The sequence below is a fragment of the Leuresthes tenuis genome, unplaced genomic scaffold (assembly GCF_036924035.1).
Source record: "Leuresthes tenuis unplaced genomic scaffold, fLeuTen1.0.hap1 SCAF_22, whole genome shotgun sequence".
Classification (NCBI taxonomy): domain Eukaryota; kingdom Metazoa; phylum Chordata; class Actinopteri; order Atheriniformes; family Atherinopsidae; genus Leuresthes; species Leuresthes tenuis.
The window spans coordinates 24608842-24636398 of NW_027325376.1; the positions used below are offsets into that span (position 1 = coordinate 24608842).

General features: G+C 40.5%; 1 protein-coding gene across 3 annotated transcripts in view; it reads right to left on the minus strand.

Annotated features, from left to right (window-relative positions):
- peli3 (pellino E3 ubiquitin protein ligase family member 3) overlaps positions 1 to 27557 on the minus strand; it is a 181648-nt gene that overhangs the window by 111547 nt on the left and 42544 nt on the right. For 2 of the 3 annotated variants that reach the window (XM_072375859.1, XM_072375858.1), the window contains exons 2-3: positions 20751 to 20951; positions 17391 to 17520 (exon numbers count right to left, since the gene is read on the minus strand). In XM_072375859.1, coding sequence (XP_072231960.1) covers positions 17391 to 17520; positions 20751 to 20951 — 331 coding nt within the window. The remainder of the gene's footprint in view (positions 1 to 17390; positions 17521 to 20750; positions 20952 to 27557) is intronic. The other variant, XM_072375860.1, reaches the window with a different exon arrangement.

Below are 27557 nucleotides of genomic sequence, written 5' to 3' on the forward strand. Positions count from 1 at the left end.
TTGCAGCTTTAATTTTATTTTAAATTTCCTATTATTATTATTATTATTGTTATTATCTTGAACACTGGTTTCAGGTAGTGCTCCTGAATTTTGTTATATACAACATACAATGACAAAGTAATCTTAATCTTGCTGTGGTATTACCATCAAATGAACCAGAAATGGGCACCTCATCAATTTGCAGGGTTGATTCAAGGTTCTGACATGTAAAGTACTATAATTGCTTCGGGTGGAACATTCTGTCTCAGAATGGAGAACTGGTCCATGTATTTGTTATGTGGGAGCAGTGCCGGACTACTGCTCATGCCGCATATTATTTAGGGTCAGGGTGTTTTCTAGTAAAGTCAACAGCAGAAGATGTCTGTGGAAATCTAAGACACAGTGGCATCAGACAGACATTGTGTTTTGGCCACTGTACACACAGATAATTATCAGAAAGTATAAGAGAATACAACAATCTAATTTCCTTGGGAATTCCTTGTATTACGGTTAATAAATTCCCCATAAGATGCTGCAAATGTGAGTCCAACTCACCTCTGGTCTTTTGTCCACAACATAATGGTAGTCCCGGCGACATGAATTTGTCTTCTGGAACCCCACTGAGAGAGTCCTCTGTGCCCCGGCAGCTGAGATCAGTCATGAAAGCAGACTGGCAGGTATGTTTTCTTCTACCCAAGAGTTTGAATTTGGAAAATAATTGGGCTAACAGTAGCCTATTAGATGTGATTGTGAAGCAGGTTGCTGTGAAGGAAGCCAGCCATGCTGTTATGTGGGATGATGTGAGTGCACTCTATATTGTGAATGAAGGACTATTCGCTTGGCCTTGGCAGGTCGTATTATGTGAATTAAGATGAATAGCTTGGGAACTGGAATCATGAATACGGTTTTTTAGCGAGTAGTCATAGGATGTAAATCATCCACTCATGGTGATGTCCTGGTGCCAAAAGCCAACCTTTCATGCACAGGAGGATGATAACCCTAACTCTGAAAATGTATTCCAGTTCTATAGGGACGTGTATTAATATACACTACTCACAAAAAGTTATATTCAGAGGGATATTAACAGGGATATTCGGTTTTTCAGGTGAAATTTCAGGACGAACCTAAAATGCATTATAACCTTTACATTACACCTTTACCTTTATACCCATTTTAGCCGCTTGTATCTGCGATCTTGTACTTTCGGTCACTAGCCAGGCTTCGTGACCATAGGTGAGGGTTGCAACAAAGATGGACCAGTGAATTGAAAACTTCACCTTCTGACTCAGCTCCTTCTTCACCGTAACAGATTGGAGCAGTGTCCTCATTACCGCTGACAAAACCCTAATCTGTCCGTCCATCTCTCGCTCCAACCTGCCATCACTGGTAAATAAGATACCCAGATACTTAAACTACTCCAGCTGAGGCGAGGGCTCATCCCAAACACAGACAGAGCATTCCATCTTTTTCGGGTTTGGAACCATGGCCTCGGATTTGGAAGAGCTGGCCTTCATCCCAGCCCCTTCACACTGAGCAGTGAACCACTCCAGTGCACGCTCAATAGAACCACATAATTTGCAAAAAGCAGAGATTGTGATCCCAAACCAAACGCCCTCCTCTCCATGACTACAGCTTGATATAATGTCCATGAAACTAACAAACATGATCGGGGGCAGTATTGGTGGAGTCCAACACACATTTTAAACAAGTTCGACTTTGTGCCAAGAATGTGGACACAGCTCTTGCTTTGGCTATACAGGGACTGGCTAGCTCGTAAAAGCCTCTCCGGTACCCCATACTCCCTCAGCAACCCTGAATACCCCGTCTGTAAACCTTTTCCAAGTCCCCAAAATTGATGTAGACTGTATGGTCAAACTCCCACGATCCCCTCAGTAACTCTGCAAGGATAAAGATCTAGTCCTGTTCCATGACCTGAGCAAAAGCCACACTGCTTTTCCTGAATCGAAGTTTGAGAATCAGTCGGAGCCTCTTCTCCAATACCGTGGAGTAAACTTTCCCAGGGAAGCTGAATAGTGTAAGCCCCCTGTAGTTGGAACTCATACTCCAGTCCCCTTTCTTAACAATGGGAACCGGTCTGCCACTCCATAGGCGTTGACTCAGACCTCCATGCAACATTTAGGAGGCGTATCAGCCAAGACAGACCCACCATGTCCAGAACCTTTAGCATCTTAGAGCAAATCTTGACCACCCCCGGTGCTTGGCCACTGGGGGTGCCTTTTTGAATGACCTCAATGACTTCCACCAAGGTGATGGACGAGTATTCCCCCAAGTCCTCAGACTCTGCCTCCTCAGCTGGATTGAGGAGATCCTCAAAGTGCTCCTTCCATCGATCAACAATATCCTCAGTTCGGGTCAGCAGTTCTCCACCCAGGTCAAGCACTAGGGAAGGTCCCTGCTTTCCCTTTCTGAGTTGTCAAATGGTTTGCCAGAAACCCTTGAGGCCAATTGAAAGTCCTCCTCCATAGTCTCTCAAATTCCTCCCACAGCCGAGGTGTAGCTTCAGCAACCACCAGTTGGTACCGCTCGTTACCTGTCAATTGTTTCAGGTGAAAATTAAGCCCTCCTTCATCAGCTTGACGGCTTCCCTTACCACTGACAACCACCAGGTGGTCCTCCGGTTACGGCTGCAACAGGCACTGACAACCTTCAGGCCTCAACTCTTGGAGGCAGCATCCACAATGAAGGCCTTGAACACTGTCCATTCAGCAAGAAAAATTCTTCCGAGTGCAAGTCAAAGCCCTCGCAGACAGGGGCCTCCACCAGACATTCCCAGTTCACTACTTCCTCACTACTCTTTTGGGCTTACCAGGTCTGTCCGGCAGTCCCCCAGAAGAACAACAGAAAACCCAATCCAGGACACCACACAGAGACTCCAAGATCACTGAGTAATATGAACTGCTGTTTGGTGAACACTCACAAACAACAGTCAGAACATCTCTTTGACTCGCAGCCGCAGAGAGGCCACCCTCTCGATCACTGGGGAGAACTCAAACACGGAGGCACTCAGCTGCAATCTTGTGATTATCCCCACACCTGCCCAAAGCCTCTCCCCATTGGAAACTTCAGAGTATGAGTGAATCCAGCCACTGTCCAGGAGTTTAGTTCCAAAGCCGCTGTGTGCAACTATATCTTATTGGTACCACTTCACCTCATACGCCAACTTAGGATCTTTCCAGCGAGGTGACATTCCTTTTGGATTGTATTTGGGTCAATTTATCTATGTGACAATTTGTAAAACTTTGCTGTTCCTCTGTGTTGCCTTGTGATTTTGATTTGCAGGACACACACCCATGCAAATACATACACACTCAGATAAAAATCACTATTATGTATGACCTTGATATATATAGTTTGGAACGAAATGAAAAGAGAGCTATTAGTAAAGCAAGCTGATGTAAGTGAGTGAAGGTCAAGAGTTAGTGCTTTTTATAGGCTGTCTTGTGAGTTTGGGGTTTGTGTGTGAGAGGGGAGAGAGGAGTTATTCATAGACTGAGTGATCTGTATTGGTTTCTAGCAAAAATACAACAATGAAAATAAACTATTCTCTTTCAACAATTTCTTCATATTACTTCCAGTAAAAACACGGCAAGTGTCGTAAAAAAAACTGCACTTTAAAATCTAATAGCTGCCCTGACTTACATAACTTAACTGTACTGTTAACTGTACTAGGTTATCAACAATATGCACTTATCAGAATCAGAATACTTTATTAATCCCCTGAGGGAGAAATTCATTTTGCAACAGACAGCTTGCAGCTAATTGTACACAATTAGAGGGAAAGAGGGGGGGGGGTCAAGAGGAGAGGAGAGACCATGTTCCTTGGGGAGTACAATGTGGGGCCGGGAAAAAATATATAAGCTCACCATCCAACATATAACTCAAAACATAAGAAAACATTTGCTCACTTCACACATAAAAACGTAAAAACAACTTGAAGGCGTGGGATGGGGGTAAGCCCAGAGATTTGCTACATCTGGCTCTCAGCCAGTGTCTCATTTCACAGGATGTCATCGTAATACCACAGCAGGTTGCCATGGAGAAGTCCTTGATTGGGTCCCAGACAGAGTCAACAATCACCTCATGTACAAAGACTTGCATGGATTTCTTACTGAAACATGGCATATGCTCAAACCAAAATGCCCTCCAACGTACAAAAATATTCGGATGTATCAATGTGTGCGCACGCATGAATCCAAGCACATTTCCTTTGTACATCCCAATCAACGAATTGAGCGCTCATGTCGGAGTACCCGAATCCTCCCCGTTCGCACCCCTACTTAAATATGCAAATCATATTTAAATGAGACCTGCGTCCTGCGATTCCACTCTCTGCACGATCAGAAAATAAAGAATAAAGAGTGCGTAAGACAGAAAAATAATAACTTAACGGAAAGTGAGATGGAGGTGCTACTTTCTGAAGTGGAGGCATGCAAAAATGTGCTCTTTGGCACGCTGTCCTAAGATATAAGCAGCAAACGTAAGAGGAGTGGGTGGGAGAGCGTGCGCGAGGCCTTTAATGCTGTGGGGTTGAACAGAGAGTTGGCACAACTATGGGTGACACTGCTCTCTCAGGGGTGTTTGAGTGTGGGTGACTCTAGGTAAATACCTATATTTGTGTAACTCACAACAAACATGTTAATACAGTAACCTAGAGCAGAAGTGCGCCGGGGAAAAGGTGAGGCTGATTAAGACATTTCACAAGCACGGGGTTAACATTTGCACACAGAGACGATCAGAGGCTTGTCAGAAAGATCTTAACCTGTTGTTTAACCAGCAAAAAAAACCAGCAAGTTACTAACTTTAACCACCAACTATGATGCTGTGAAGACGGGATAGAAATTGGGGGCGCACATGCTCAATGCACTTCATGGGGAAAAATATTAGGACAATTACACGAATAAAGTTACTCACCAAGAAGCCACCCATCTCGCACAGTGCCAGCTTGTAGACTGTTCCCAACAATTTTGTCACTGAATGTACAAATGTGCGTTGAACCAGGCCACCCCCACAAAGCATTTGCGCATCACATACGATCTGTACATTGATGGAATGAAAATGTTTCCTGTTGATATACAAATTCATCATGTGATGGCGCTTTTATAGCACTGTGTGTGCAGTCGATAGCTCTGATTACATTAGGAAAACCGGCTCTCGCTTCAAATTGTGCTTCAATGTTGGTCTGTTCAACTGCATTGTGGGAATTTGATATACCTGCTGAGATGCAGATAATTCCGTCCCAGTCAGCTGGCATAGCTCGGCTCAGGGTCGACTGGCACAGTCCCAATCGGTTGGCCAGCTCTCTCTGGAATGTTGCTAGGAACCCCAGTGTGCACATCACCTGTGGCACAAGCGGCGCATGGCTCCTCGCTGTGTTGCGCTCCAGCTCTGCGCACAGTTACAGGAGGATTGCCCTCAAAACGGCTGATGAGCCAGTTGTCATCATGTGCCAGCAAATCCTCTCAGTCCCTAAACACACGTTTTCTTCCAATTGCACCATTTATAGTGTCTTCCAACACCGCTAAAGCAGCCATTGTTTTTAATGGTATGCATTGCAACACTTTGCACATGCTTTTATATCCACTCGTGTAATTGCAGACACATGGGTGTGTTAGTTGTTAATTTGTCTCAAATGTGCACATCACTCAGTCAAATTGTGTTCAAATTTATTTATTATAACAGTTTCCCAACATCACCTCTAAGTGTCGCCAAAGAATCAACAGCTGTAGAAAAGTGCGTACGACAGCCCTGAAGTTGGCGTGAGGCACCGCACATTTCCACGGTCATTTTGCTCTTGATACATCTGATCGTTGACGTGAAAAAGTGTATACGGCACTTTTTTTGTGCGTACGTACCTGTTGGAAAAATTATATAGTTATACTATGACAGAAGAGTCCCTCCATCTTTTCCTCTTCTATGATTCAAGCAAAAGTGTTTTGACTCTGGTACTAGTCTTTCCCATAATATTAACTGGTGAGAAATGCCTTTTTCCCATAACATTGAATGTTCCTTCCCATAACAAGGAATGGGGAGAGAAGCACCTTTTCCCATAACATTGAATGTTCCTTCCCATAATAATGAATGGTGAGAAAAGCGCCTTTTCTCATAACATTGTGTGATCAGCAAGCATAAACAACATAAATAGCTGGAGCACCATTTGGTCAGGGAGACAACTCTGAGCGAACTTCCCGACAGGTTGTGTGGATTTGTGCGGACTTGTCTCTTTCTTGCAAGAAATAAATGTTTTGTGTTAATCGTATCCAGCGACTCTGAGCCTAATTTTAAGAGAAACTTTCTAACAGTACCCTTTGCACATGAGGTCCCAGGTGTCTGTGAAGAAGAAAGGGAGGGTGGAAAGGAGGTCAGAGTGTCTCACAGCAGCAATCTCGGAGGGGGGGGGACCCAAATTTCTCGTCAAGAAAATTCTGTCAATTGCGTTGAGAGACCAGTTGACCAATTCCATGATTTTAATTTTGAGAGCAATGTGAAGAAAAGCAGGGAAGATAAGGGAGAGGGAAGATAGAGGAGAGAAGAGAAATGCGACCGCCTTCGTTGAGAGCCAGAAGAAGAAGGACTTATGACTTATGACTGGTATCTATGAAGTAACAGTTACTTGCATGGTGAAAAACACAAAATACTTAGTGTTTAGAGTGAAGATTACTTTATTTAGTATTAAGCTCACTTGCAATACGTAGTCAACACAGTCCGACTCCCACTGCACATTCAAAGAAGATAGACGTGTGCATGCGCAGGAGCAACATTCAGGCTGTTTCTCAATGTAAGTACTTGTCTTCTTGTGTACTTCTGAAACGTCATCACTTAAGGACGAAGTACAGCTCCAGTTTAAAGAACACATCCAGACAAGTATGCTCCACATTCCCGGATGTGTACTTACTCCGCCCATTTTATCAAGGATGCTTTTGAGGTGACTTGTGTGGACTTCAGACAGCTTGCTATCCCAGAAAGCAGTGCAGCACAAACAAAGATAGCGAAAGAGAAAGCACATAGCTGTAAATTATTTTTGGAAATGTTACATAAAGCATACCAACTGCAACTGCAAGCACAGCTTGTCCATTTTTAATCTTTTTTTATACAAATGTTTTTATATTTGGCAGCAACACCAATGTCTTTGATGTAATCAAGTACGCTTCTATTCCAAATGCATAATGAGAGTACTTGCGTCCTCAGAAGTTTGTACTTCCGACAAGTCTATACCAGTAAGTACACAAGTACATTCTAAGCGTACTTGGTATTGAGAAACGGCCTCAGTCTCTCCCGCTCAGCAACGCATTCCGGCACACAGGCTTGGAACTGACGGTAGTGTACTTTTGCTTTCTTTTTTATTCTTCGTCTGAAGAAGAATGAGGTAAGTTGTCTGTTTATGTCTTTTAAATACTTACTTTAATTACTTTGATTACAGTTTTAATTACTGCTAAAACTGTTAGCATTTGTGAGCTAATGTTAGCATTAGTTAGCAAGCTAACAAACATAACGTTACTCTGTTTAGGCCATGGTAAAGGCGAGTTTGGGTGGTTTACCTCCATAGTCCTGTGATTAGCTTAAAACCTTTTAACAGTTCCAAAGCCTTACTTTGAAAGTCCCACATTTGAAATGTTGGAGCATCAGTTTTCCGTTTTCCCCAAGCTGACAGTGAAGGCATTTTGGCCAGACTTTCAAATTTGCAATGTGGAAATTAAGGTTTTCAGTGAACGCAGCATGAATATGTTTGATGCAGAGACGAGGATAAATGAGGTTTATAATGCATTGGTTCTGTCTTTCCTTGGAGAAATTGTGAACGCTGGCAAGAGGCTATAGCTATTTTACTTTTAATACAGGATAAGTAAGTCGCTTTGGATAAAAGCGTCTGCTAAATACATAAACATAAATAAAGGTAAAATTTGTCATGTGAGTGAAAGCAAGGGTTGTGGCATGTACATTAAATGTTAAGGCTGACGTAATCCAACACACAGCCATAGTTAATTTTAAATGAACTAGGAGAGTCGTTTGCTCTGTCTTCATTTGACCCAGTCGGGAGTCTGCAGAGAAGCTGGAGTTGCGCAACGGTTTGTAGCCCCACAGAGTGCGGGGATGAGTCCTCTCCTTGTCCCTCTCCCGCTATGATAAACTGTAGGTCACGTTTAGCAGCCTGTGACCAACAGTGAGTGAGAAATCTGTTTTATTCTTTATCTTTATTTTGCAAGGAAGAAAAAAGGGGAAATCCCCTTTTAATCTCCAGGAGGTTTACTGTATGATCAAACATTTGTTTCAGTGTCAGATGTTGGTAACTTGTTTGACTTGTGTTAATTGCTCAGGAAGCATGACAAGAGCCAACAAGCTGGGAAAGGCTTGCTATCCAAATCTTGAATCCTATGGGTTCCCTTGTTCATGTTGTAACTTCTCTTAATTTGAAGATGACATGATTTGAAGGTGACTCAAATACAAACATTTATCCTAACATTTGACACACATGGAGTTTAGGAAACTGTGTTAATGTTCAGAGTCTCATGTGCCATGACAGTTAATTGTTAATATCAGTTTTTTGCAGTATCCTCAAGTACTTGAAACAGTCAGAATTTGGTCACTTTTTGGGGTCTAAGTTGTTTTTCAAGGTGCAATTTTACTGTCATAAGTATTTTAAATCATGAACTAAACCTCTGATATTCTAAAAAATATAATATATCTTGAGACATATGTATTTGAATTTCCCCCACTGGGGGATGAATAAAGTATTTTCCTGTTCTTTCTATTCTATTCTATTTTTAGCCTGAATGACATTTACAGTTAGATTTTCATATTTTTACATCTGCTCACATTCTAAGCTGCTGTGCCAATATGACAACTACTGCATAATAGGAGCAATTAAAAAAAAACAATGAATTCTTTTGACCAAAAATATTATGAGAACTATAACCCCTGTTGAATTTGCCTGAAATTGTACTTTGTTATTCAAAACATTCCTGTAATACCTATGTGAAGCATGCACATATTTAGGAATGTGTCAGTAATCTACAAATCACGATATCAGTAGAACTTATTTTTAACTACAAAATTCTTTGTCTTTTTCAGAACAAGTGCTCAGAGCTACTGAAGAGCTGCTTCGTCAACGCGGGCCCAGAGCACTGGAGGTGAGATGCCAGTAGTATTTATTCTGGAGGACATTTAAAGGAATAGTTCACCTAAGAATTAAAATACAGTCATCGTTGACTCCTTCCTTATTGATAAAATGTCAGGTGTAGTTTTTTAGTCCTCTAAGCAGTATAGGAGCTCCACGGGGAAACAGCTTCCTGTATTTTTACAAACAATGGATGTTAACCATGGGAAAAAACAAATAAAAGTACCCCCAAAAAAGCTTCAAAATCCTTCAAACTTCTCCTGAGCCATTATCCACATGTCCAGAGCCAGTGGCATCTAAATGTATGTACAAAAGGTGGTATTTCATATATGTTTACAGGCTAAATCCGTCTGTGCAAAGGTTCTTCGTCCACTCCTTCAGGATCTTGCTACATGGTGTTTATAGGCAAGGCAAGTTTATTTGTATAGCACAATTCAACAACAAGGTGATTCAAAGTGCTTCACAGAGACATTAAAACAGAAGAAATAAAAAGCATGATTTAAAATTTAAACAAAAGAAGGAAATAAGAACAATAGATAAAATCAGAAAAAAATATATATATGAAAGATAAAATCAATAGTTAAAACATGATTCCGTTTTGAAACTCAAGCTTATTCAAATGCAGCTGAAAATAGATGTTTCTTCAACCTGGACTTAAATACACTGAGTGTTTCAGCTGATCTGAGGCTTTCTGGGAGTTTGTTCCAGACATGTGGAGCATAGAAGCTGAATGTAGCTTCTCCATGTCTGGTTTTGACTCTGGGAACTGATAAAAAAACGGATCCAGATGACCTGAGGGGTCTGGAAGGTTCATAGTGGGTCAGGAGGTCACTGATGTATTTTTGGTCCTTGACCATTCAGAGCTTTATAGACCAGCATCAGAACTTTAAAGTCTATCCTCTGATGGACAGGCAGCCAGTGTAAAGACTTCAGAGCTGGACTGATGTGCTCCACTTTTTTGGTCTTAGTGAGGACTCGAGCAGCTGAGTTCTGGATGAGCTGCAGTTGTCTAACTGACTTTTTAGGCAGATCTGTAAAGATGCTGTTACAATAATCAAGCCTACTAAAGATGAATGCATGGACTAGTTTTTCCAGGTCCTGCTGAGACATCAGATCTTTTAGCCTTGATATATTCTTAAGGTGATAGTGGGCTGACTTTGTTATTGCCTTAATGTGTTTGTCCAAATTTAGGTCTGAGTCCATCACTACACCCAGATTTCTGGCCTGGTTGGTCGTTTTTAGATTTATAGATTGAAGCTCTGTGGTGACTTTCAATCGTTTATCTTTGGCTCCAAAGACAATTACCTCAGTTTTGTTTTTGTTTAGCTGGAGGAAGTTGTGGCACATCCAGTCATTAATCTCCTCAATGCCTGTACAGGCCCTCGGTCTCCTGGTGACATTATAATATATATCTGTGTGTCATCTGCATAGCTATGGTAGTTTATTTGGTTGTTTTTTATAATCTGTGCCAGTGGGAGCATGTAGATGTTAAACAGAAGAGGTCCCAGGATGGAACCTTGGGGAACTCCACATGTGATTCTTGTCTGCTCAGATGTAAAGTTACCTATTGACACAAAGTACTTCCTGTTCTCTAAGTATGTTTTGAACCAGTTTAGTACAGTTCCGGAAAGACCAGCCCAGTTCTCCAGTCGTTTGAGTAATATATTGTGGTCAACTGTATCAAAGGCAGCACTGAGATCCAGTAAAACTAAGACTGACATTTTTCCACTGTCTGTATTCAGACATATGTCATTAAACACTTTGGTCAGAGCAGTCTCAGTGCTGTGGTGCTGTCTAAAGCCTGACTGGAAGGTATCATAGCAGTTATTTTGTGTTAAAAAGTAATTAAGCTGTTGAAAAACTGCTTCTTCAATGATCTTACTTATAAATGGGAGATTTGAGATGGGCCTGTAGTTGTTCATTTGCGTCTTGTCAAGATTGTCCTTTTTCAGCAGAGGTTTAATTACAGCTGTTTTTAGTGGCTCTGGAAACACACCTGACGTTAAGGACAAGTTCACGATCAGTAACAGGTCTGACTCCAAAGTCTTTGAGACCCCTTTGAAAAAACCTGTTGGTAGGATGTCTAAACAGCAAGAGGAGGACTTCAGGTGACATAAGATGCCCTCCAGGTCTTTACTGTTAATGGGTTGAAATAGTGTCATGGTGTTTAAACCAGTTTTCGGTGGACACGGTACATATGCTGAACCTGCTGCTGATGTACCAACTGCTTGTCTAATATTTTGGACTTTGTCTATGAAGAATTTGGCAAAGTCATTGCAGGCCATGGTGGAATGGAGTTCATTTGCCACTGACACAGGAGGGTTTGTTAGCCTGTCAACTGTAGCAAATAAGACCGAGCATTATGACTGTTTTTGGTGAAGATGTCAGAGAAGTAGGATTTCCTTGCATTCCTCAGTTGTAAATTATAAGAGTGAAGTTTCTCTTTATAGATGTCATAATGAACCTGGAGATTTGTTTTTCTCCATCTTCGCTCAGCTTTCTGACATTCTCTTTTCCCATTTTTCACCAGTGTGGAATTTCGCCATGGAGACTTCTTCCTTCCAGAGATAACCTTCACCTTAATGGGAGCAATAGTATCCATAACATTTAAGATTTTAGTATTAAAGCTACTGACGAGCTCACTGACTGAACGCCCGGACAGGGCAGGTGTTAAAGAGAAGACCTGGTTAAAGATCTGACTACTGTTTTCAGTTATACACCGTTTTGAGATCACTGCTGTTGAGACATTTGTGTGCACTGAAATCGTACTCTCAAAGAAAACACAGGAATGATCAGACAGGCCCACATCAGACACAGTAATATTTGAAATGCTCAGACCCTTGGAGATCACTAAGTCTAGAGTGTGCCCCCTATTGTGCGTGGGCTCTGTTATATGCTGAGTCAGCCTAAAGTTGTCCAGAGTGTTACTCAGGTCTTTAGTCCCTCTGTCCTGAGGATTGTCCATATGGATGTTAAAATCACCAACAATAATTATACAGTCAAAATCAACACAGATCAGAGACAGCAGTTCACTGAGGTCTTCAGAAAAATCTGCACAGTATTTCGGAGGCCTGTAAATATTCAGAAATAGGACTCTGGGTGGGGCCTTCAGCTGTATAGCCATATATTCAAAGGACTGAAAACTTCCAGGAGATAACTGCTTACATTGAAATGATTCATTGAATAAGACTGCGACCCCTCCTCCTCTCCTGCTCACTCTGGCCTCGCTGATAAAACTGTAACCAGGAGGGGTTGACTCAATAAGAACAGCAGCACTGTTATTTTGTTCCAACCAAGTTTCAGTTAAAAACATAAAATCCAGTGTGTGCTCAGTGATAAAATCATTAATTAAGAATGTTTTCCCAGCTAAAGACCTAACATTTAATAAAGTGTTTTAGAGGTATTATTTGCCCCCTTGTGTTTGGGAGCAGTCTGTGGCACACAAGGTATGTTTACTTTATTTAAAGATCTTTTTGAGTGCAACTCTCTGTGTTTTGACTGGGTCACATTTCTCCTTCTGTCACCTAAAAGTACAGAAATTTTAAAATCTTCTAATAAACAGGGTCCCAGCTTGTCCTGGGAAAAGTCACGACTGTCAGAATCCACACAGCCTGGACCCCTCACACATCACACATCAGACTGCGGAGACAGAACATGGTGGCAGCGTGAAGGGACAGGAGGGGGTGGGGCTGGGCTCCGTCGCTTCGGCTGCTCTAGTAGGGGCGGGGCTCGGCGGGGAACCTTTGGCCGCTTTGGTGGGGGGTTTATGGGGGATGAAAAGGGATTGGGCTGGGGGGTAGATCTAAGCCCAGCATTGACCCGCTCCATCATCTCCTCAGTGAATTTCAGGTGAGGGGAGGAGGAGGGAGAAAGGGAGGGTGAGGAGCACAATGACCTGTCAGGGGTTTGGGGGGCTGGGGAAGGTCCTGGTCCCTGGTCCTGGTCCCTGGTCCCTGGTCCTGCTCCCTGGTCCTGGTCATTAGTGCTGTTGAGAGGGTTTGGGGCAAATAAAGACCTCTCTTCTTGCCTCTGATGTCTCTCCATTCCAAAGTTCCTCTTGGGTGGGGGCAGATGGAGTTCCTCCTCAAGGTTTCTGCTGGGATTTGTTTGTTCCTCTCTATGAGATAACTCCTTGTTTATCTCAGCCTTGGCCCCGAGCACAGATGGATGACGTAGGAAATAAAATATGTTGGAGGTGAACAGTTTCACCCCTGACTTGTTAAAATTAAATCCATTTGCCTTAAAAAGATGCCTGCGTTCCCAAAAAATGTTAAAATTATTAATAAAATGCACTGAGTGGTCAGCACATGCCAATAAAAGCCATTTATTCAGTGCCAGCAACCTGCTGAATCTTTCCTCTCCTCCTCGGACTGGTGGTACAGGTCCACTGATGAATACAGCTGCATTCAGCGAGCTCACTGTGTTTAATAATCCAATGAAGTCCCGTTTCAGAACCTCGGATTGTTGCTTGGACACATCGTTTGACCCTGTATGCAGAACGATGTTTGTCACAGTTGGATATTCATGTGCAATTCCAAGAATTCTCTCCTTTAGATCGTTAACCATATCCCGAGGAAAGCAGAGGACTTTAGTGTTCTTACCGCACATCCTTTGAACATCATTTACGGCAGAGTCACCCACAATCAGAGTTTAAGGCCCAGCCTTTAGCTTTCCCTGTGGCCTTTTACTTTCCAACTGGTTTTCAGTCCTTGCCTTGCTGCTTTGGGATGGATGGTCATCCAATAGAGATCCAGAGTCCTTCGATAGTGGAGCAAATCTGTTCTGCAGTTTCACACTCGGTTGTTTAGGAGGTTTGTTGTTAACCTTCCCATTCACAGATGTCCAGTCCTGTTTCCTCCCATGTACAGGGGTAGAAGAGCTCCTCTGCCTCGTAGGGAGTGAAGGCCAGTCGGTTTCTCGTCCTCCCACTTTCAGGAGACATGATTTACTCTTTGGTTTTGCACCGAGACAGTTCCAGGGAGGATTATTATTAGCTGATTTATTATAATGCACAGAGTCTACTTTCTTGGTTGTATTATCTGTGCTCCTTAGCTGTGCGTTAGCTTGCTCATCTCCGCTGTTTTGAATCAATGGCAAGGTTGTTTCATTTCCACATAATCCATTTACCTCCACATTTACTTCTAAGCGATGAATTTTCGTCTCCAGTACTGCAATCTTCTGCAGGAGGCTGTAGTAGTCATCTGTGGAGAAGGGAGGCATCTTGTTGCTAGTTAGCCTAACGGTTAGCACCTTTCCAGGCTATTTAGCTTTAGCTGAGTGCTAGGTGCCCGGACACTGTAAATCAGGCTTCAGCTGTGTGTAGGCCACGCACACGGAGTTGCTGGCTCGTCAGATAAGTTGTAAAAAGAATAAAAAATTATTAAAAATTATTTTAAAAGTCTTGGTTCACTTAAAAGAAAAAGAAAAGAATTATATCCAAGACTTGTGGAAAGAAATAGAATGATTTAAAAGCAAATTAAGCAGTAAGCAGCAGGAGGAAGCGGAGACACGTCTGCACTCTCTATATTGAACAACAAGCCAAAAGTGTCAAGAGGCACTGTATTGTATGTAGTAGCAGACAACTTGGGGGCTCACTCTCTGGCAGGATTCCACAAGAGTTTTGCAGCACATTAGTTTCGTCGGTTTTGTCTGTGTAAGTGAGATGACATACAGGATACGGAGGTCCGATCAGGTCTACACCAGCCAAGAACATGAGAGAACCATGATTCACATGTGCAAGAGGTTATACGTGACCCTACTACGACCATACATTATGGTGTTAAAAGAATGACATTCTGCACCACTTTTTGGAGGGTATAATACCAGCAGAACTGTCACTATGTCTAAAGGATTTGATTACCAAGAAGTATGTTTCTTTAGACTCTTTGAATAAGGCTATTAAGCAGTTTCCTTATACATTTTCAGATGAAGCTGACCAACCACAGATCATTCCAAAGACCTTCATCTCTTAGGGAACTACTGGGAGAAATGGCCATGAAAATTGGTCTCTCCTGAGGCTGCTTCCATTCATGATAGGCCACAATATCGCTAAAAGTGACCAAGCATGGGAGATTCTGATGCTTCTTAAAGATATCCTGGAGTTGGTTATGTCAATACACTACACAGATGAGTTAATTCCACTTCCTGGAGTGCAAAATCTCAGAACACAGAGAATTGCTGCAGGAATCTTTTTCAAACTATAAACTTCGTCCAAAACATAATTTCATTGAACACTACCCTCAAATGATAAAAATCTTTGGCCCACTAGTAGGTGTGTGGACAATGAGTTTTGAGGGGAAGCACAAATTTCACCCGTCTTGGAGGGAGGGGAGAGGGGTGCCGATGATCCTCTCAGCTGCTCTACCTATGCACTGCAGGGTCTTCCTGCAGGATGTAGTGCAGCCGCTGTACCACACAGTGATGCACCTAGTCAGGATGCTCTCAGTGGTTCCACGGTAGAAGGTGTACATGATGGGGACTGGTGCTGAGGTTTCCTGACCAGCGATGCGATGTTACTGCTCCAAGAGAGGTCCTCAGTGAGGTGCACACCCAGGAATTTGGTACTGCTCACTCTCTCCACAGCATCACTGTTTATGGTCAGTGGAGGGTGATGGGTGGAGGCTCTCCGGAAGTCAAAAACAATCTCCTCCGTCTTCTCCACATTAAGAGAGGGATGTAGACTGCAACAATGTAGAATATAGGATGGCAGAAAACTCCCTCGGTAGATAGAAAGGCCGCCATCGCGAGTCTTACCTCCTTCAATGAGGGATCTGTCTGCTTAGTAGCATATTAGTCGGTTGAGCTGGATGTTGTTGTTGAGCCATGTTTCGGTAAACACAAAAACACAGCACTCTCTCACAGTCTGCTGGGTCGATCTCAGAAGGTGTAATCCAGTTTGTTGTCCAGGGAGCGTACATTAGCGAGTATGATGGGCGGTATTGTGTGCTTGTGTGGATTAGCCGCTGGCCTGATCCGGATACCCCCGTACTTGCCCCGCTTCTGCCTCCTCGCACACCGCCTGTGGTGCTTCCTCTTTGGGTGTGCTCCAGTGGTGGGGTTCGATGTCGAAGTGGGCCGCCGCAGTAGACCGAGATTGTGTAGCTCCTCAGTGTGTGCCGAGTTTGACTCAAAAAGAGCCCCTGCCGTATGTGCGCCTTGGGACAGACAAACGCGACGAAAACATAAAATCACTCGAACACACCGACAAAGACAAACATGTATACACCACATTGTCGGGACAGAGAGGGGCCACTACTTCCGCACGCGCCACCATCTTGGACATCTTGAGAAGTATTGCTTACATTACCTGTCAGTCATTACGGTCTTAATGTTGTGGCTGATCGGTGAACATTTTTTTTTAGATATCTCAGATGCAATCCATGCACAAAGGATGCATTTTTGAGTTTTCCCAAACCTTTTGGTCTATCACTTCTCAGTACATCTCCAATAATGAGACATCACTTTATCTTACATCTGTGAATAGCTTTTTATTACACCCTGTTCTTATATTATGTATACAGTTATACAGTGTATAACAGTAGTTACATTTTGGCACCATGTGTCATGCCTCTTATTTTTTTTTCCTTTCTTTTTTTTTTCACTATTTCATTTAGAAATTAGAGCCAGTTTTTTTCTTTTTCTCCTCTATAAATCATGAAATCAGGACAACACACTGCTTTTCCACCTTCCCCTTCCCTCAAATTTACATCTAAATCTCCATTAAGTTAAATCTCCATAAAATTAAATCACCATAAAGCTCTCCATACATCATAGTTGCATTTACACCTCCATAGCACAAATACAGACACACATTCACACTGGACCACTGTCATAGAACACTTTGCTTCTCTTTTAACCATATATATATATATACACACACGAATGCACTTGCTTTATTCGAACGTGTCGCACCACTACCTATCCCGTGCCCCCAGTGACAGTATTATTGTATACCTATTTTTCAGCATGCAAGTTTTTCATAATTGGAGATGATGCATAGATTTATATAGATAATTCCATTAACTATGGAATCTTGTTCAATATTAAAGTTTCAGTCTGATTTTGATATTTTGAATATGGTATTAAATGTAATTTTTACAAGTGTACTTAAAAACAAAAGAAAGTTTACATTCTATTAGGAAACCCTCTGAAGGTTTGGTTCTGATAATTTCATAGTTGTTCCCCATTAGTGAACATGTAATTAATATAATGTCCCCTTCCATTAAACATTCACTCCAGCAGAAGTAAAATCTCAGTTGCAACAAGGTTGGAAACTTCTTACCTTTGACACCAGTGGTGTTGAGACATTGTGGATGACATCCGGTCTGACCCCATTGGCTTTAGGTCTCTTGTAAAGGGCCAGCCTACTTCTTCTGCGACCTTTGTCCCCATTGGCCAGAGACCCATTGTGCCTGTATAAGAAAGCATAAGAACAAAATGCACTCATACATCATCAATAAAATGCAAATGTATTAATGTGGATGTGGCATTTCACATAACACTGAACGGTGGTGGAATAAAAATGCTTAAAGTTGAACTCCTGGAAGGTAAAACAAAAGGTTTTACTTTGTTTCTAAAAACTGTAAATAATAAAGAGGATATTTCATTGTCTGTTAATCAAGTCTGAAATGATATTCAAATAGGTCATCAAACATAATAACATTATTTTTCTACAACCTACAATATATGATCTTTAATTCTTTTGAGGAGAACCTAAGGGTGCAACTAATGCTAATTTTCAACTTTTTTTGTGAATATCCCTACTTTTTTTTTATTTTGATTCTGTTGACAGAAGAGACAACAATCTCTCTGTTGTAAAAAAGAGAAGCATTGAATTTAAAACCATTGTAATTTCAAACTTACACTCAACAATAAAGAATCATATTCACATGGAAGAATATCATGAATAATTACAGATCAATTCATACGAGAAATGATAAACTATAAGGGTTCCATCAGATGTGACATGGTCTCAATCTAGCAAGGGCTTTAAAATTTGGTCCACTAAATACAATGAATATCATATTTAAGCCAATGTTATCACAGTAGCCTCTAATTCATTGCCTCCCCTATATAAACAATGCAGAATTAAAAAAATAAAAAATGGTTTGCAAGCCAAATGGTTATTGCAGCTCCTCTGCTGTAATCTCACAGTGATTGCAGCACCAATCAACTATTACCCTAACATGCAAGTTTTGGGAGTACCCAGTTAGAGCCCACACATGCACAGAGAAAACATTCAAACTCAATATAAAAAACCCCAGCTAAGACTCCAATCAGGAACCATCTTGCTGTGAAGCAACAATGCTAACCACGCCATTGTGCAGGCAAAACAAGACATTTTCATTATCACTCTGAGCATGGGCTACTAAATCAATTAGAGAATTTGTTTAGGGATATGTACAAACCTAATTCCAAAGAAACTGGGATACTGTGTAAAATTTAAATAAAATCAGAATGCAAATTTCAAAAGCCAATATAAAAGAATATAGAAAATGTGAAAGGGAGACATTTACCAGTTTCATGAAAAATATTTGATGGCAGCAGCACATATCTAAAAAGTTCAGAGGTCAGTAAAAGCCTGGAAAAGTGTGTGGTGCTAAAAAGAAACAGCTGAAGCAATATGTTTCAATTATTTAGGACAACAGTTGACAACAGGACATCTATGGATATAAAAAGTGCACTATAGAGAGGCAGAGTCCCTCAGAAGTAAAGCTGACCAGAGGTTCAGCAATCTACAAACAACTGTGTTTACAAATTGTGGAGCACTTTCAGAATAATGTGCTTCAATGTAAAATTGCAATCACTTTTAATATTACATCAACTACAGTACATAACATATCTAAAGATTTTTGAGAATCCAGATGTATCTCTGCATGCAAAGGACATAGCGACAACGCAGTACGTATTGTCTGTGAACTCAGTTTGCCATTGTGACGGCCCCGCCCTCTATGTCCGGGTGTTTCCGGCTGGTTGTTGGCTGGTCTCTGTGTGTCTTCTAGGCGGTAGGAGGCGGGACCATCGGAAATGAATGTGTTACACCTGGGCCTGACTACTGACTACTGATACTGATCTTTTGTCTTCTATTTATTAATAAATGTATTACTTTTGTTGCAACCTCGTCTCCTCTCCCGTTCTTGGTTACAGTCCTTGAGCCGGGCTGTAACAGCCATGAAATACAGTTTAAAACCCTAGCACAAAGAAGAAGACATATTTCATCATTAGGGTTGCACTAATTGTGAAATTGTGGGTTGATACTGATAGAAATAATAATTTAGCCGATAACCAATAGCCAATACCATTTGTTTTAGGCATTGTTTTCTTCTTGTAATATCAGTGAAACAAAAGAATATGCATTTTCTTTTAAAAAACAGAACAGTATTTCAGCCCTTCATCACATTATCTTTGAGATTCTTACATACAAATGTATTAACCAACTTTGATAAAATGATAAAAACCCTTTTTGTGAAAAATAACAGTTTCATAAGCCCTTTTAGCCTGTTAAACTATCACCTACTCAACATTTCATTTTGTTTGGCCAAACAAAATGTTCTTAAGTAAAAAAAATTGCTTGCTTATGGAATTAAGCTGCTGTCTATTTTCTGAATCTGCAGCTGTTGGCTAATCCTGTCCGTTTATGAGCAAAGTCCATGCCACATCAGATAGATGTAAATATAAATATATTATATAATTTACTTTTGGGATAAATAAAGTATTTTTTTATTTAATTTCCGAAACATCAGCTACTGTCAATGGTTTTTGTTAAAATTTTTGATGATAGGCCGATTGCGGTCATCAAGCTGAATATCAGTCAACAACGATGTTAACCTGATATATCTGTGGATCTCTAGCTAACAAGATCCAGACATGTTGAAGTTTCATTTAGATGGACTGAGGCAATGAGGAAAACGATTCTGTGATCAGACAAAATTAATTTTAAATCCTTTATTGGAAGTCCTCCAGACTAAAGAAGAGACCATCCAGCTTGTGATTAGTGCACAGTTCAAACCCTACATCTCTGATGGTATTGTGGTGCATTATTGCCCATGGAACTAGCAACTTGCACATCTGGCAAGGTGCAATCAGTGCTGATATGTATATACAGGTTTCACAGCGTGGCCTTTTTTGAGACAAGTCACTGAAATCAAACTCAAGATCAACTTAGATTTTTGTGAAATTGTATTTGTCAACATTTGATATATTTTTCTAATGCTCTGTTGTGAATAAAATATTGGTTTATGATATTTGCATACATTTGCATTTCCTTTGTTTCTATTTTACTCAGTGACTGAATGTTTTTGGAATTCTGGTTGTATTTGTAGAAATTTCTGCACTGTAAAATGTTATTTTGTATAATGTAAAATATTTAATTCAAGAAGATATCAAGAGTTAATTTGTTTGATATTTGTTTAACCCTGAGACATTTTACATTATCATACTGCTTGTACAGTTAATGAGATTGGTCAATTACTTGGATTAGCTTAAAGCATTTATTTATCTGAATAAGTATAAATCAAGAGAGAAGACATCTTATGACACACAAACTTACAGTACATGAGGATCATACTCACCAGTTAAAAAAAAAAAGCACACAAGCTATACGAAGACAGTATTAATAAGAAATGGCACTACAATATCTCACCCTAAGACAATGAGCTCGCCATATTTGATGGGCTCCTTGTCCTCAGGAAAGACTCCTTCCTGGGTTTGTGAGCTTGAGCCCAGGGGAGGCAAGGGCTGGCTCTTGTTGCAGGATGCACGCAGCTCCAGAGATGGGGGGGGACACAGTGCCTCTGAGCTACCCTCCAAAACCATGCCCACTGGCCACAACTGGGGCTCACTGCTTGAGAGGGGAAAACAGGGGATAACAGAAACAAGGAGTAGAATGCAGTATTACTAATGAAGACAACTTCCAAAATACCTGTGATGGCTGGCTGTTTGGCATCAAAATTACTTTTATAACACTGATCATACTTTTTATCTATAGGTGTCTTTCAAAGCTCTCAAGGTCACCTTACATGATGAGTAACATTGTTAACTAGAACATTTCTAAAGACATTTTGATGGGTGCCAATGCAGCTACTGCCCGCCAAGAGACCTGATGCTATGGGTTGGCAAGGTACCTCTCAAGTAGACATAGGGAGATAGAGAGACAGGTTGTGATGTTGGGTGTGTGTTTGTGTATTAGGTTTCTTCATCGGGAAAAAATGAGGTCCAGTGGAATCACAGGCTGCTATGGTGATGCAGTTTGTTTTAGTCAGAAAGAGGCAGACAGACTCAGAACAAAAATTCCCCCTTGAGGTAAACCTGTGAAATCATTTATTTGTGACAGTGTGACATGTACAACATAGCTGGGAAAACTCCTGGTTTGTTCAACTGGGCTCTTTATTTTAAGATGAGTGAATAAGCCTTCCTGTTGGTATGTTACTATAGGTAACAGAGGATTTTACTGTGGAAATCAGACTAAATAGGCCTTGGTCTTTGTATATTCCTGAAAGTAATATGTGCACCTATTTATAAAACATATCTAAAGTTGTCTTCAGTTGGCATGTTCCTGTCAGTAATGTAGGTTTTTACTTTAAGTCAGACTGAGGATGTCCTCACAATGTTTGTCTGTGAGGATACGTGTTGGCTTATTTAAATGTAGGCATTTCCTCCATGTGTCTGCATGTAGGCTTCATGCGTGAGTGTGTTTACCATTATTACACAGAGAACAATCATAGCCAATTATGATCATCACAACAACACAGCAGCTGCTTGACTCAATGGCATAAATAAGTAGTGGGAGAAAAGCAGATAGTATAGTATACGTTATTATACTATCAGAGGTTAAATCCTCAGAGGCTGTCATGTCATTGTCATATTGTATCGGGAGCAGACATAACACAGTGGCCATCTCCAAGAGGTCAGCCATCTCGGCTGTCCCCACACACTATTGCTTCAACAGACAGAGAGGACTTGCTGTTCAATCCTGAAAATTTTGCCTCAAACAAAAAGTCGCTGTTCGAAAACTATAAGTTATATGTGATAAACAAATCTGATTCTTGAACCGTGAGCGCCAGATGGGATGGTATAAGCCACTGATGTAGTTTTTATGTCCTGTTTGTTTAACTGGGCTCTTTATTTTAAAATTAGATTGAGTAAGCCTTATTGTTAGCATGTTACTGGAGATAACAGAGAGTTTTACAGTGAAAATCTGACTAAATAGGTCTTCTTCTCTTTACATTCCTGAAAGTAATATGTGCATCTATCTGTCTAAAGTGGTCTCCTTGTTGGTATGTTCCTATCAGTAATGTAGGCTTTTATCAGAAACCTCGGGGACTCAGGACACAAATGCAGGGTCAATGTGAATTCAATGATGTTTATTTAAATAAACACAGAGCACAGCAAGGCAGGGTAGGATCCCCAAGCAGAGCAAAATAAGTGGCTGTGAAAACCTAAGCGCTCTCCTCAGTAACTATGGCCAAAGGCGAGCGCGGCTGTAGAATTTAACAAACATAAATTCACTCCACACAGGGAGGAAAACAAAAGGCTATGAACAATTACAAAATAAGGTCATGCACAATGAGGCGGATTTAAACCAAGTACTATGAAAGTCAACTGTAAACTTAAGGCTCGCCTTTAACGGTGGCACGAAATATATCCAATAAATCAAAACACAAAAACGCTCCGCTAATCGGAGGTGGCTATGAACGTTTAAAAACTCAAAACTCTCCAAACAGGAGGACCAAAAACAAAGCTACAAAACTTACCGTTATAATAAATAATCTAGACTGGCAGTAAATTACAACAAAAACGGCTCTGCAGGAGAAACACTCGAATGCAAGCTCGAGGGAAAAACTCGGGACAACTGGGAACATGGAACACAGGTTTCAGAGGCTAATGAGAGGCTCAAGACAGAGACACAACACACTCGCACGGGACAAAGGGAGACGAAGACTATTTAACACATGAGGATCCCAGGGGAACAGGTGGAAACACTTAGGGAATGAGGGAAGACAACCAGACACTGGACACGGGAGGAAGGGCAAGTTATCTGAAACGAGAGGAGAAGTCAATATTTCAGAAGTGACAAGACAATACATGAAACAAAACCTAAATCCTGGCAGTTTTTACTTTAAGTCAGAGTGAGGATGTCCTCACAATGTTCGTCTGTGTGGATATGTTTGCTTTATCAAATGTATCTATTTCTATGCATTTCCTTCTTGTGTTTGTATGTAGGTAGGCTCCATGTGCAAGTGTGTTATGAAAAACATGGCCTTGAACAGTCACTGTTCAAAAACTGTAAGTCATATCGGAAAAATTCTTGAACCATGAGTGCCACAAGGGACAGCAGGTTTTATGCTACTCCTATGTACAGTATATTTTGAATGGCAGTTTAGAAACAGCCTTCACTTTGATTTTAGAAGGAGTTCAGGAGACCTGGGTATAATGGCCGTTAATAGGAGCCCGAGTGGTCGCTCTCTGGCCCAGCACAATGACGGTCAAATTGGGTGAAAGAGGACAAAAATACCTATGTTTTGAAGTTTAATTTGTCTAGATGCAGCAGACATTGTGAACGTCAGAGAAGTTTCTTTGAGTTATTTTCAGATTAATCTGGAGGCTGTGAAAACATAACAGGAGACCCTTAGGACAGCAGAGTGAGAAGAGTCCTGTCAGAGCATAAATTTTCCTAAAACGTAAACTGCCATTGTGTTAAAACTATAAAAGATATCAACAAACCCTTTAATTTAGTTGGTATTGAGTATTTCCTGATCGGTTTTGACTTTAAATGAGGTCTCTATGATGAAGTATGGCCGAGTTATTAGGGCTCCAAATTGGGCTATTTTTGTCCCATTATATATGAATTTCAATGCATTTTCTATGGGCCTTAATTCCTGTTTTTTCCCAATTTTCTGGAAAACCATTCAAGTAATGAGAAAGACAAACACAAGCACACTATTCCCGATTAAGGGACATGCAGGGATATACTTTTTATCTCGGTTGGACCAACCGTACAGGACTAGTTACGGAATAATTTGTTTCTTTAAGTTAAACTGTATGAAAGTTAGAGGAATTTGTTTGAATACTCTGCTGGCTGCTCATTCATAAAAATCAAGAAGGAGCAAAAATGTTCATGTTTTTGAAACTGTCATATTTCAAAATTGTTTTAATATTTGAAGAAGTTGGTAATAGCTGAATGTCTTGTGACGCATTTAAAGTTTGAATGGTGTCTCTATCTGAAGTTATGCAGGAGGAAGAATTGAATGACGGGAAAAGTTGAATATTTTTAAAAAGTATAAAAGTTATAAACACCAAAAGTCGTAACATAAATTTCCTGAAGGAGCTGAACGTTTTAATATCAAAATTTTTCAAATTGGTGAAAGTATGCAGGAGTAGTTAAAGGACAAAACATGTACGTAAAACATGTACCAACTAAGATGTTCGGAGAATAATAAAGAGAAACAGGAAAACAATATTTTTATGCTTTACAGCATTCTCACAACAATAAAGAAAAACAGGTAAACAATATGCTGCTTTACAGCATTCTCACAACTAGAAAAAGCTGTTCCTGCGAAACAGCAGTGAAAATGCTAATGAGCTGAATGGGGATAGCTGACCATGCTAAAAAAGCTGAACATAGTTAAATTTTAGCAGAATAAATAGTTGCAGAAGTCTTGGTTGAAGACTTGGTTAAAAACAGAAGGAGAAGAAGAAGATATTGCTGGACCCCAAATCAGTTGGTGATCGGAGTCCTGTGAGAATACATGGCAACGCCATCAACCAGGTCACATCATTTAAATATCTTGGTGTACGCATACACATACACAATACTCATTTATCCCCCTATCAATTAAGCTCATTAACGTGCAGCTAGGGGAGGAAGAAAAGGAAAGCAAGAGGCAAATGAGGCTGAGGTAATGGGTGTATTTTTCTGAATGTAATTTGCACATCGTGTCAGATTGTTTTAAGTGTATTTATTATGAGTTCTTGAGTGTTTGTCTATACGTGTTTTTTTAGGGCTTTCTTTTTTGTATTGCACTGCAACACTGCTCTTTTATCCAAGACAAATTTCCCCAATGGAGACACATAAAGAAAGCTTGATCTTGACCGTGTATTTTTGAAAGGAACTGGAACTGGATGAAAATTACAGAAAAAAAAACCCAAGAAAATGCAAAACTAAAAGTGAAATAATTCAGAAAGATGAAAAACAATTGAAAATTTAGAAGAAAGTCATTTGCTGAACTTTCAAGAGGCCTGAAATGTTTTTTGTTTTTTTTAAAGGTCCTGGAGTGAGAAGAAAAATGCAAAAAGGACTGACAGTTGGAAGGTACGGCTGTGAAAGGTATTTTTGAAAGGAGCTGGATGAAAGGCAGAAACGAACAGAAAAGAAAAGAAAATGCAAAAAAGGACTGGTATTTTAAAAAGGTTTTAAAATATGCAGAAGTCTCAGCAGTAAAAGGTGAAGGCTTAAAAACGAGAAAAAGAAGAAAATGAGGAAAATGCAAAACCAACAGTGAAAATTTAGCAGAAAGAAGAGAAACAATGCAGAAATATGTGAAAATGTAGCAGTTAAATTTTACTAGAAAAGCATTTTCTGGATTCTTAATTAGCACAATATTCTATGAAGAAGGTGAAAAGTCAAGTGAGTAACAGTTAGAATTGTTGCAGTGTAATATGTAGCAGGGGAGTGGAAGACAGACGCCACCACAGTGAAAGGAATGTTTGTAAACAGCTTAACGATCTCCCTCCCAGTCGAACCAACAGAAATGGTTGAATGGATACTATGACCTCCTGTGAGAAAACTATAAGAGCGTAAGAACCAGAAGGGTTAGAGGAACGCGGTAATGTAGTGTTTATTTCAATGGAGTGAGAGATTTTTAAACGGCAGTGAGTTGAACCTGTCTCTGGTGTCATACCAAACTTTCCATTGGAGTTAGTGAGAGAACTTAATCAGCATTCTCACAACTAGAAAAAAGGTTCTTCCTGCAAAACCGCATTGAGAATGCTGATTAAGTTGAATGGGATAGCTGACCATGTTATAAAAGCTGAAAATAGTGAAAAATGATGTAAAAATGTCAGCAAAGAAAAGCTGAAGGGTTAAAAACAACAAAAGGATTTCAAGCAGAATGAAAAAAGTGAAAAGTCTTGAAATCTTGCTAAATCATTCTAACAGGGTGAAATGGAATGGATATGCCAGCTTAATTGGGATCTTAAATTGAATTGTAAACGTGCAAAACTTAAAACTAAAGATCATTTCATCACAGAGATGAACAGTTCACATGAAAAAAGGTAAAAAATTAAATGGATCACCAGAACACTGATCTTAAATGGGGAAAAAAGAGAAACGCATAGAGAAGAAAGAAAGAAATGGTTTAATTCAAAGCAGCTACTTTGACACTGTGTCCCTCGGTGTGACATGGCTTAAGTGGTAGGAAACCGTTCAAAGCAGTGTCCATCAGTGTGAAAGGGAAAGAACACATTTATGTACACATCTCTAAAGCTAAGATTAGTGAAAGTTTAGCAGAAAGCCTGTTGCTGAAGACCTGGATGAAGCAGATTGAAGGTGAACCTAAAATAGTGGAATAATTTAAACCTGTTGGAAAAAATTGCAGACGTCTAAAACTAGATTTATAGTTTGTGTGGTTGTAGGGGTTATAGCCAAATCCTTGCTTTGTCTTGCGGTCACAGTTAACGGCAGTAAACAATGGCAACCGAGATGGAGCAGCTGTATTTGCAGTTGGAGCTCATCAATATTGAACAACAAATGCTTATATTGCAAATGTTGAGGCGCAGGCGACAGAGAAGACGTTTGCGGAGGTGGTCTGTGCGGTGTATAAAGAAAAAAATCTAAGAAAGACCAGAAAAGGCAACTGCCGGAAATTACGTTCTGAGTGGACCAATCCCAGCTTTTACAGCCTTTACAGTCTTTTACAGCCTTTACATCGTCGAGGCGACATGTAGTTAGAATTTTTGGGAGGTGCACGTCAGGCTACGGCGGAGGGGTCAACGTTGACCGACATCGTCGACATCACATTGAAGCATAAACTACGACTTAGTTGAATAATAGTAGGATTTAAAGGAGAATGAAAATAAGTGAAAAGTCTTGAAATTTTTGCCAAGTCATTCTAAAAGAGTTAAATGGAATGTATATGCCAGCTTAATTTGAACCTTGAATTAAATTGTAGATGTGCAAAACTGAAAGCTAAAGATCATTTCAACACAGAGATGAACAGTTCTCATGAAAAAGGTCAAAGATTAAATGGATCACCAGAACAATGGGCTGCATGCAAGAACATTTCCGTATTTTTATTAAAAATTTCTCTCACATTTTTCGTAAGAACGTCTCATACGAACACTCCAAGTTAGATTCAACAAATGTTCTTTACTTCGGAAAAAGTGTGTAAACAATCTGCGTAAATGATGAACGCCACCTGTGTGGATTTAAGTGCACATGCATGAGGATAGT